Consider the following 13,071-nt stretch of genomic DNA (forward strand, 5'->3'; position numbering starts at 1 on the left):
TCCTTTGCTTTGTGTACATTTAATAAAACTTGTCTTGATATAGACACCAAATGAAAACATTATGTGTACATTATTTTATTAAACAGTCATTATAGCTCTCTTAATTTAATTAATTAATTATTATATAATTAATATAAATTAATAAATTATTATTATATTATAATTATTATTATTATTATTATTATTATTATTATTATTAATATTTATTAATTAATTATTTAAGTCTAAATTTTTAATCGATCTACTCTTAATGTTTTTTTTTTTATTTGTATAGTGGGAGAGTAGTAGCATAATGCTTTATAGTGTCTTATTCCTAGCTGTTACCTCACCTGCGTATGCGATATATCGTAGCTGATATTATTTAACCTCTTACATACTTCGCAATGTACCTACCTATATATATCTATGCTATCTTTTGTATCATACCATGTGATATCTATGGATTAATAATGAGAAGTTCTATGGATATCACATACAAGTATTAACAAGGTTATCGCATATGATGACTTCCGTTTTTGGACATTAAGCGTCACATACTAATTTCGGATCTCGCATACATAGGTAAAAAATTAAACAGTCTCACTTCTCAGTTTTATATGTTTATGATTATGTTATGTCGTGGGGATTAAATATTGACCATAGGGTATTGTATAAATTATTCAGTTTTTAAAGATATTAAAAATTATTCTTTTATTTTAACTTATTTAATAATGTCTTCGGATTGGTTTATTAAATCGATCAACATGTGCCAAACATATTTGTTCAAAAGATGTTTACATACAAGTTACAAGGTACATTTTGCTTGGCCGCAACATATCGGTAACGCTAATAAAGTTCGTATAACATTAAGTGGTATATTAAGATCATCGCACAAGACGAATTAAACCAATTTAATGTAAATATTACGATCTTTAAGGAATTTAGGGTGAACAAAAACGACCTGTACGGCAATGGTTCGGAAACAAGACTCGATTATATGAGATCATTGAACATCAACGCCAAGACTCATTCGTTAAGGCTGACAAACATCGTGTGCACTATAGGTTCGTTGTAAACCGTTCTGAAATCGAGATTATATTGCTCGTTTTACGCGTTAATATTATTACTGCATAGGACCCGCCACGGCCGATGTGAAGATGTTGAAAATGTTGATGGAAGCCGGTATGAACATAGCTCGGTTGAACTTTTCCCACGGGACGCACGAGTATCACTTTAACACCGTGCAGAATCTAAGGCGAGCAGTGGAATGCTATAGCGACAAGATCAAAAGGCCCTATCCGTTAGCCATTGCTCTAGATACCAAAGGTCCGGAGATTCGAACCGGCGTGTTGGACGGTGAAAATCGGGACGTGGCTAAAGAGGTGGAATTGAAGAAAGGTGAGATCTTCCGTCTGACCACGGACAAGGAGATCGAAAACGTCGGTTCGAGTAGACAAGTGTACGTCAACTACGCGAACATCGTCAAAGTGGTGAAAAAAAACGATCGCATTTACATTGACGATGGTCTGTTGTTGCTGATTGCCGAGGAAGTGGGCACGTTATTGTTTCGAGTTGTTTTGGAGAATCGCTTATTGATGGAAATGAACGTGTTTTTTCAGGCGAAAAATATATAGACTGCCGCGTCGAGGACGGCGGTATGTTAGGCAGCCGCAAAGGAGTGAACTTGCCGGGGGTAGACGTCGACCTGCCAGCCGTATCGGAGAAGGATAAGTCAGATCTGAGGTTCGCAGTCGAACACGATTTGGACATGGTGTTCGCATCGTTTATCAGAGAACCATCGGCCATAGGCGAAATACGGACAATCTTGGGTACGTGTTGCGGTCTCTCTTTTATTTTATTTTTTATTCTTACGCCGCGTTTCGAAATTCCACGCGCCAGTAATTTACATCGCACGTATATATAGGTGAACAGGGTAAGCACATACTCATCGTACCGAAAATCGAGAACCACCAGGGCGTGGAAAACTTGCAGTCTATAATTGATGTATCCGACGGCATTATGGTGGCCAGAGGCGACTTAGGTATCGAAATACCGCCGGAAAAAGTGTTTCTGGCACAAAAATCGATCCTCGCCCAGTGCAACATTGTAAGGTACCGATCGCCCTGAGCCCGTTGAAATGTTAATTGTTCTTCGTTCAGCATGGTAAGCCGGGGATTTGCGCGACGCAAATGATGGAATCGATGACGAACAAACCGCGAGCGACGAAGGCAGAGTGTTCTGACGTGGCCAACGCCGTTATGGACGGTGCCGATTGCGTCATGTTGTCGGGAGAAACTGCCAAAGGTAAATATCCGATCGAATGCGTACGTGTCATGGACAAACTGTGCCGGGAAGCTGAGTCCGCTATGTGGCGGAAGGAATTTTTCCGCGATATCGTCTCAAGTGCCGTAAGTATATACTTCGCCTGTTACCGGGAATGTAATGAATCGGGCTGAGGATGTGGATGACTGTTATCAAACAAATTTTCAATTTCTTTTCTCTTATTGCACTCGTACATTTGTTTCGGTTTTACACGTTCAATTGAGAACACGAATTTTATCAATTACAATTAGTGTTCGAAATGAGAAAAATGAAGTAGAAGGAGCTCAGTCAAACGATATAAAAACTGCGTTCCAACACTTAAATTACGCATGGCCCAGAGATTTTTCAAATCATTATCTATATCTTTCTTTTATTTTTTTAAATTTAAATTAATTACTTATATTCAGGTATTTCTAACGTGAAATATCTTAAAGCTTATATTTACTTTTTCATTTATTGATCAAATTTAATACACCATTCGTAGATTGTATAGAATTATACTTATATAGTTAAAAAAGTATTTGTACTAATATTACATTTTCACAGCTATTCCGAAACCTATGTGTGTGTCTAAATTTGTAATGATATTTTAATTTGCCCGACATTTATAGCAACAAGATAAGTCATTTGATATTTCTGATGAGATAGCAATAGCCGCAGTGGAAAAATCTAATAATTACTCTGCCGCTGCTATCATCGTAATGTCTCCTACTGGTCATATGGCACGAGTGATGACCAAATACAGACCAAGGAATGTTATTCTCACCGTGACCAATGACCCTAGAGTGGCTCGCCAATGTCATTTATACCGTGGTCTTGTTCCGGTCTTGTTACCAAGTACGATATTAAACTTTAATGTTATGTTTCTCTCGTGTCACATTCATCTTTTTAACGATGTAGTCAAGCCTTGTTAGAATAATTTTTAACGTAGTTTAATTGTTTCGAGTAGGTAAGTATACATTTCATTAAGGTAACATTCAGTAAGTTATCGTGTTACATTAACCGACTTACAAATAGAAATAAAAGAAAAAAATTCAATTTTAATCATGATTTTTTATGTAATGATAGTATATATATATATATATATATATATATACATATTTATTTTATAGAGTATACCTTATAATACATCAATAACATTTTCAATCTCACATATAGCCAATAGTAATAATTAGGGTTCGGATTTAAATGCCCTAAAAATATTAAAAAAATTACCTTTCAAAAAATTAATTTAAACATCAATTTACATTAAGTCGTTTTATTTCTGTATTAATGATTTTAAAAATCCAGAAAAAAATATGTTTTTTTAACATGTGAAATTATAAAATTGTATATAAAATTATCGGTGCATCGTAACTGTGCATGCATCGTGGCCATTTTGTAATATATCACCTAAACTCCGCATAAAAGGTTTTTTTTTACACCTTAACTCCGCACATAATTTTTTTTTTAACACCCTAACTCCGCAAATCATTTTTGTGCATAATTTAAAAAAAACAATCAGTATTCTATTAATTGGCCATCGTTATATAATTCTATGTTTTTATTTGTTGTAACACTAAAATCTAATAAACTAAAAAAATTTATAATAATAAAGATAATTTACAACAAACATCGTCGTCATTCATATAAAATTAAATATAATACAATTATAATGTAAATTAAAACTAAATATTATTAATTGGTACCAAACTTTTTACTAAATTATATCTATCAATTTGGCCGTCGTTATATAATTCTATGTTTTTATTTATAAATTCCATATTGGTTTTTTGTTTAGTTCTAACTATCCTACTTTCATTATTATTAGCAGAATTTATTCGTATCTAAGAATCCGTCTGCATAGATAATAAGTTTTTAATGAAAACTGCAATATTTGGATGTGTTAAAGTAAATAAATTTGGTATGAAAAGACTCACAGTTATTTGAATCTCAACATGAAATGTTGCATCGTTTTTTATGTATGTTTTGTTTAAGTAAGTGATCATTTTTTTAATTCGTGAATCCTTGGATTGGTCATTTTTAAAGTAATTTAAACATAGTTTTATGCAATGCGGACTTTCGGTGTTAAAAATATTTTTAGAATGCGGAGCTATACGGTACGTTAATTTTTTTGAGTGTGCAGAATTACAATGCATGCTGAGTTGCGGATTTATAAAATAATTTTATTCGTGCGGAGCGACGGTGCGTCCAAAATTATATGTAAAATATAAAAAAATATTTGTAAAAGATTAAATTTTACAAATCGTATCTACAACATTTATAGACTCCGTTAATAATAATTAATGTTATTACTTTGTTTATATTTAATTGAAGTTAATTTTTTTAGTCATAATACGAGAAATAGGTTAAAAATTTCTTAAAAAATTAAAAATGTATTAAAAACATTAAAAATTCCCCAAAAAGTATTAAATCTGCCAAAAATACAAAAAATTCCACAAAAAAAAAAATGTAGTTACAACATGAAGTACTTGAAACACATTTGTAGCTTGGAAAGCATCGTGTAAAAAATTCCAAACAGAAGATGCAAATGCATTGAAATCTGAGTCCTAGTAATAATATAAGCATTTTTTGTTTTTTTTTTTAATTAAAAAAAAACTTTTATTAAAACTAACATTACGATACAATGATTAAGCTGCGTAGATAAATTATATTTTTATTTAATAATATATAAGTAGCATTAGTTTAATCTAAATTATTATTATTATCATCATCGGTATTTAGGAGACCAAAAGTTTATAACTACAAGTACTGATAACAATTAACACAATAATATATGCTGTATTGTAACTTGTATTAACTTTAGTAGTTTTACCGTGTGGTTTTAATTTAATTTTTATAAATCATGTAAAATTTTTTTTTATTATGGATTTAATGCTTTTATTAAATATAATTAATCAAGTCTCCTAACTGAAAAGAAATGAACAACATGAATTTGCTATATTATATTTTTATTAACAAGTAAACCAATGAGCTAAATTATTATAATTGTTTCCATTACATGCATTTATACCTATTGTATATTATTATTATATGCATGTATTTAACTTGTATTGGGCATCAATCAATTTAAATTACTAATAAATAAATACTCACGTGACTCTAATTATGTTATTGATTTTTTTCCTTGATATTCCATTAAACACTTTTAAATTACAGAGATGATTTTGGTACTCATACGTTTTCTTAACATAATAAAAACACCGAGAAGTGAGTTTATTTCTACTTAATGATTATGACAATAATCAGTTCATTAATTAAATAAATATTACATAAAAAATGTAGATCAGAATGTTATATAATTTTATTCTATTTTTTTTATTTATTTTTTTTTTATTACCAGTTCTAATCATAAACATATTAAAAGCTATTGACTTAAAAGAAAAAAAAAGTTATTTATATTTTAAATAAAAAAATAATTGACTATTTAAAATAATATAATTTACCTAAATTTAAAAATAACTCGTTTATGATTTGTATGTATATTATTAGAATTTTCTTTTTCAGACTCTGATTGTGTTCTTCTGGATCAACAGGAACAATTTTATTATGCTTTCAACTTTGGAAAATGTCATGGAATTATATCCTCTGGAGATATTATTTTGTTAGTCAAAGAACCAAGCGTATGTCATCAGCATTACACTCATGCTATACAAAAATTTTTTGTTATCTAATTATAAATATGTTTATGGATTGTATTAATCCATGATTTTCCTTCTCTTTCTATCACGCGTGCAATTACAAAATAGGACTAAACAATTTGAAAACATAAAAATTAATTTTTGGGTATGTTAAGTACAAAATTTAAAAAATGTGAGATAGTCCATCTAAAAAAGACTACGACGAATTTAAATCAGTTTTCAAAATCCTTATCACATCAATAGATCAATCGGTATGTTGGAAATAGAAAACGTCTAAATCCCTATATTGCGCGTGTGGTAGAAAAAGAAAGAAAATAATGGCTTGCAATCTCCTTACGTTTTTATTGAATAACAATAATAAAAATATTAATAATATTATTTGTCTAAATCTTAATATTATTAGATGGATTGAGTTATCACTCTAATTTTGTCGCACAGCCGCACAAATTAATGTTCATAATAAATATTATACAACTTAACAACAATATTTCAGGACAGAAAAACTCATTCTTAAGTTAAAAGCAATAAAATCAAAAAAATCTTATATACATACGTCATTTATATGGTAAGTCATATCATTGTTAACATTGATTTTAACAAAGATATTTCTCTAGGTACTAAAAACTATAATGATCTAACTTGAAATATTTTTATACTGATTTTTATTCTGTAATTTATTAAATTAATTAAACTATTTTATTATCAAAGATTTCAAAATTATCTTATCAGATATTAAACTATGTATCTAATCATGAGAAAATATTTTTATTTTTTTAATTGTTTTTATTGCGTGATCTACTAATTAAATATTATGATATTATATAGTTTTTATTATTTATTTATAAATTCTTAAAATTCAAAATTGTATGATTTTATTTCGCTCTAATCGATAATCGGTGTTTAACGATTTCTTAGTTTTGCATGATGTATAATAATATAATTTAAAAAAAAATTGACATTTATTTTTAAAACAACCCATGTATAAAATATTGTTAGTTCTCGTAAAATATACAACATTCATATGATAGCTTTCATAACTGTACAAAACACATGTTATTTCAATTTCTTATTATATTCAAAAACAAATATAAAAAACGAAGTTATTATAAAAACCATTTGGTTGTATTTTAGAAATGCTTGATAACGTTAAAACTTTTAATGAAACTAGAACAGAAAAATTAAAACAAGCATTTAACGACTTAATAAAAAAAGGTTTTTGAGTATGAACAACCAATGAAAATTTTTTTATAAATTAGTAGTAATTTGAGCCTTTTGATTTTGAAAATGTGACAGATAATTACTTGTAATGAAAGTTAATTTATTAATTCTATATGTATTAATAGTTAATCGGATAATCATACCTCGTGCGCAGTTAATAGACAGTAAATTAATTCGTTATTCGCTCGCGTATATTTGTCGGAAGTTTCGGAATTTCATTTAAAAAACCATGAAGCGAAAATAGCGAATGCGTGTTACACAGCGCTGGCGAATAGACTAACGCTTATAACGTGATAATCCAAACGAGACACCCCTGTTGACGTTATTTTTCTGCGCCAAGACGATTTGTAAGGAACGCAAAGATAGCACAGAAGTAAATACAAATGTTTTTTTTTTTTGGGTATAAATTATACAACGAAGTTGCTCTATAAATTGCATTTATTCACAGATTGGTTATGAGTACAATATTACTACTCGAAAATCTGAACATTTTGTAATCACAATAATATTGCATAAAATGATTTGTTTATCAGAGATTAAACGTCGAAAAGTCGCAGGTGCATAATAAAAAAAAAAAGTATCCAATTCTAAATCTAATGGAATTTTTTTCGTATACTCGTCTTCATACGCCCAAAATTAGCCCGCCATCTAACGTGCACACAAATCATTTTTCGATCGATTATCGCATGAGATCGATCGAACGTAAAAAAAATGTATTATATATGGTTCTGATGTGATCGAACCAATTATGTTTATTACATGGAGAATTTGAAATTGCGCGGTCCCGGCTATTAAATCTAAATCATTGTGATTACCTCGAATGCGACGGCCACCTGGGTACGTTTTAATTTTTCACGTTTTTCTTTTTAAGCGTTAAACAAATCACACGAACAGAAGAATTTAACAACTCACCACTTAGTTAATAAAAATTATTTTCTCGCTTTGCTACTTATAATATATTTTTATATCATTATTATTTTTGATAAGTTATGGATAATGACTAAAAGAGTATAGTACGACTTCATATCACCAGCTGATGAAACCATAGAACTCGGTCAAACATTATCCTTTGAAATTGATTTTCACTTAAATATCGTATTGCAATGTCGGCACTGCTCTATACTATTATTTTTTAGTTCTTAATGCCTATTTAAATGAATACAATTACGTATGAAATAAGCACGGCACGAAAATGATCTCTTAGTTAGTTATTCACGCGGCTTGTTCTAAATAAAATACTCCGTTAAATATTAGATCGTAATAATTTTATGGTAAAACTGTTATTTGTCCATCTTTATATTATAATATATATATTATATTATTAAAATTATTGTTATATAATAGACAAATTGAATATACTTTTGAACGAATTAATGTTTTTAATTAATTAAAATACAATCGTTAATCATTTGTGTGACATCATAACGAAAAATAAAGTTTTAAAAAAGTTGTGTTAGACGGACTGCATTAATCGTACGTGTAACGTATATATCTATCATTATAATGTATGGAGAAAAACTGATTCGTAAGTTATGGTTATCGAATCAATAAGTAAAATCATTAATTTTTTATAAATATTGACATTATTCGTACTTTTATACTTGGTGGCCCGATTGAAGATAATTTTTAACCAAAACGGACTGCCAAGGAACAAAAAGCTGGACATTACTGTATTATAATGTAATTTATATGTGTATTATATTTATATATGGATAGCGAGTGTGGAGGTATAAAATATTTAATTTTCAATTCAATTTTTAAATTTTTCATTTCAATTCAATTCAATTTTTTTCCATTATTTAACTTGACATTTTTTTTTATGCACATGCTATATAAATAAATTACTTTTTTTTTATCATCAATTATTTTGAAACCGTTAAAATATTGAAAAGATACAAAGGAACCTAGAGATAAAAATGTTGAATACATCTGCTGTACGGAATTGTTTAAATATGTTCAATTAAATTTGGCTGCTATTACATAAACACTTAATTATATTTTATTATAGGCAGGTTTACTATTGGTTTATTGGCTTATATAACATATATTTATACATAATATAAACGCGAAAAAAATATTAATAGTCATAAAATAAAAATAATCATTATTATTTGTGGCGTAATTTATTAGTAATTTCATTTGATATTGGCTATTTATAATAAACTCAATTTGATTTTAAAGATATTAAAATTACGTGAAAATATTTAGTAATTTGAATGATTTAAAATTATTTCAGTTTAATTTCGTTTTATATATATATATTTTTTTTGTTATTATAAGATTTTTATTCAATCTGTTACAATAAAATAGAACAATAAGAACAATTGATGAATTAAATAAAAATAAAATAAAATAAAAATAAATACGACAGATTAGACTGAGTGAGAGGCCTCCCAGCGGAGGTACTACGACGTTTTATATGACAGTGGATATTCGAGCATCAAGGAATCTTTTTCTATGACTTTCCACGACTTGAAAAATAATTAATTATTTTGGATTTAAATTTTTCGTAAGAATTGAATTATAAATTTGAATTAGAGCCACTCCTCTTTCAGCAAAGTCATTGACAACTTTAATAATTCTAACCCATACCCAATCCTAATTGATAATCCGGCATATTCTCCTATTCTTTAGGATCAGACTTAAGGAATTTAGTTGGTATCTTAAATACATTAAAAAATTTATAATTCATGGTTAACAAAATTAGCAATAGTTTTCTGGGTAAAAGTTGAATCTACATTATAAATTATAATTAATAGAAATAATTATAATAAATACTTTGAACTATAGCTATCAAAATATGAACGAAGTTTCAATCACTTATTTATGTAGTTACAATATAATTCCATTACAATTTCAGAACTATTCTTAGATTTTTAAACTATTCTGTCATATTATAAACCATTAGCCTAGGATATATTAATAACTGCATAAAAAAATAATTTTGTAAAATAAATAAAATATTTAAAGGCAAGGGTGTATTGGTATGTTTACGTGGGTATACGACGTATATACATCAGCAGATTTTCGATTTTCGGCGTATACCTAATGTAAATTATTATTTTACGGGTATACGCTTCTAAAATAACTCGAAAACAAAAAAACAAATAATAATTTAGTAGTTCATTGGAAAAAATTGTTATGAACCATGAAATTGATTGAAATATTTAGCTGTTGAAGATTACAGTGTACGCTGTTTTTAATGTATTTTGTTAACTGTAGTGAATAACATTGAATAAAATAGTATGGATTGTGAACATTCAGCTCATTGTTCTTAAATCTGCATCATGCGATTTATAACGCACTGAAAATGTATATCTTGTGGTTTTATATTTTATAGTCTTAATAGAAGTTATAAACATGTAGTTACAAAGGATTAATTAATTTTTTTCGAATTTATCGAGAGAAAACTTTTGTCGAGCAAAGCAAGAAAATTTATTTTAGGATTAATATCCATATTTTTTTAGTACGTATACCTACAAATATATTTACCAATACACCACTGGTTAAAGGTAATATACGAGTATATATATATAATATTATGTATGTAATATTATTTTACATAGTATTAATTGCTAAATACTACATTTGAAAATGATTCAAATTTTACACTAATTTAAATAACGCAAAACGGTAAATTGTTCATAATGTTTTAATTGTCAATAACGGTAAACAATGTTTATTATTTTGATTTAAGCCCTGTTCCATACTTAGTGAAAGATCAGATAAAACACGAGCGAAACTTTCAAAACACAGATAAGTGTTAAAAAAGAACTACAAAAAAGACCATTCTAAGTGGATTCGGCATTAGATTAAAAAAAAAAAACCACAAATATTAAGGATTCACCTGATTTAAATATTACCAAAAAATTTTCTTGTAAATTTCGAGCCTGAATTAAAGAAAAAATTTGAATCGCCCCTCTCCCTAGAAGTAAGTCTAAATACGCCCCTGGTTGGAAGATGTTAATAATATTATTATTTATTACCACCGGAACTCAGAACGTTCGAAACGAATGTGTTTGGTCGTGTTTACAAAAAAGCACGGATATTGGACTTCTGGGTAGCAAAGACGACAACAATGCATTATCCGGGGATAATAAAAATGTAAATACTATACGGATAGCGGTGGGTGATGTTGAATACATGGAGCGTATATAGTTGTAGTATAGAACGTAAAATACAAACGATCGTTTTTGATAGTAAAACTTCCGTGTTCCTATATAATTGGACTTCATTGTTTTCTCTTTACTTCATTCGACCATTAAATAAAAACAGCTTTTTACGTCGGGAGAAACGTTTCAATTTCGTTACCATTGATATATATATATATATAATGTTTGATAATCTTAAGTTTATGTTCACATAAAGCCGTTTATAAATAATGTCTTCCCAATCAACTGAGGATTTGTCGAATTAATAAGTATGTAATAATATTATGAAACGAGTTCAGCTGCTTCCCCCACCTCAATACGCAATACTAGTACTTTATACATATTTTTTTAATGATGTTTAAATAAATACTACTCATTTCAGTTGACGGAGAAAAAAATGTTTAATAATAATATTAATAATCTACAACTAAATCGTATCGTCGTGTAACGAAATGGGCGTAGTATGCACGGGGTCATAGGGGCAACAGTCAATGGAAAAACTTGTAGCCCCCTCACGGTGTGAAAAAACATTTTAAAACATTTTATCCGAAATTATAGTTTTAAATGTTTTTATAATTTTATAATATTTCTTATATTAATGCATAAAAATACTGACATCTAAGTTTGATTTAATAATTTAATTTTTATTATTTTTTTGAATAGTAAAATAAAATGCAAGTTAAGAACAAGTCATATATAAATCGTTTTTTCTAGAAAATGTTCTCTTTCCGGTTAATTCAAGTTAAACATAAAGTGTGGAATACATTTTTTTAGTCATAGTCCCAATAGATAATTATACCAAACTACGCCCATGTGTAACGATCAATGTTGTCACGTTTTTCGGCATGGATGAACGGTATACAATAACATCCTATACAGTCGGTTAAAGCGGACTCGGACATTTTGCCGCGACTGTTTCACCGCCGGACTACTTACTGTCGGGCTATCGCTGCGAAAAGAATCTTCCCACGAAATACTATAATTACCAATAATGTACTTATCATTAAAGATTGATAAACAACAATACAAAGGTTATGATATTTTTTCAAATCTCATCATCCGGCTTTTTGTATGCGTTCATCCCTGGTTGACACTATTTGAGTTGTGAAACATAAATTTTGATATGTTCTTCAGGTTAAATCGAGTACATTTTAATACCCCCACAGCTCCACAATAGAATTTACAGTCTTAATTTTTGTTGGTACATAAGCAGCTATGCGCTTGCATACTCCTCTGGGGCAGATTTTTTCAGAGCGCATAATATGAACAAAGTCCCGAAAACCTACACTTTTGGAAAAGAAAAATTAACAACATTTTTTGTATGTACGATCTACGTTTACGGCTTAATACAATGTGACAAGAATCATGATATTATTAAATGCTTTTCGTTTTTAATAAACACGTCATTATGAAATTATTTTTTATAATTTTTAACATATAAAAAAATTTAAAATCTATTATTTTTTAGGTAATAAAAATGAATATCCTTAATGGAATACTAAATTATCACTGTTAAACCATTGATTATAACCCTACGATGCACATTGTATCACCTGTGATACAACTAAAACATATGATGATTACTGCTATTTATCAAATGTTTCTGTTTTGGCAGTTGTATTGTTACCTTGGTTATACATTTCTAGAGATTATATTATCTATACTTTTTAACCGCCAAATTGAATGATAACACGAATTCATGTAAAATTAATCAATGATAAAAATGGAAAAATAGTGATATTAAAAAACCATATATTCTT

The 13,071-nt window shown here is 28.5% G+C and overlaps 2 protein-coding genes across 2 annotated transcripts in view; one reads left to right on the forward strand and one right to left on the reverse strand.

Annotated features, from left to right (window-relative positions):
* Nucleotides 1-13,071, reverse strand: part of LOC112693067 (proton-associated sugar transporter A) — a 57,737-nt gene that overhangs the window by 6,106 nt on the left and 38,560 nt on the right. The window lies entirely within an intron of this gene.
* On the forward strand, nt 744-6,320 carry LOC112693120 (pyruvate kinase-like). Its single transcript, XM_025568045.1, has 8 exons — nt 744-833; nt 917-1,043; nt 1,114-1,533; nt 1,599-1,808; nt 1,904-2,085; nt 2,139-2,387; nt 2,913-3,138; nt 5,809-6,320. The coding sequence occupies exons 1-8, from the start codon at nt 744-746 to the stop codon at nt 5,973-5,975; spliced, it is 1,671 nt and encodes a 556-aa protein (XP_025423830.1). The 3' UTR covers nt 5,976-6,320.

This window comes from Sipha flava, unplaced genomic scaffold, assembly GCF_003268045.1.
Source record: "Sipha flava isolate LNK unplaced genomic scaffold, YSA_version1 80_pilon_pilon, whole genome shotgun sequence".
Lineage (NCBI taxonomy): Eukaryota > Metazoa > Arthropoda > Insecta > Hemiptera > Aphididae > Sipha > Sipha flava.

Excerpts from the sequence above, each read along its gene's own strand:
- LOC112693120 (XM_025568045.1), top strand. The coding sequence starts at position 744 with ATGTGCCAAACATATTTGTTCAAAAGATGTTTACATACAAGTTACAAG. Across the intron at positions 834-916 it reads ATATCGGTAACGCTAATAAA|GAATTTAGGGTGAACAAAAA; the intron begins GTTCGTATAACA and ends ACGATCTTTAAG. Across the intron at positions 1,534-1,598 it reads GCTGATTGCCGAGGAAGTGG|GCGAAAAATATATAGACTGC; the intron begins GCACGTTATTGT and ends GTGTTTTTTCAG.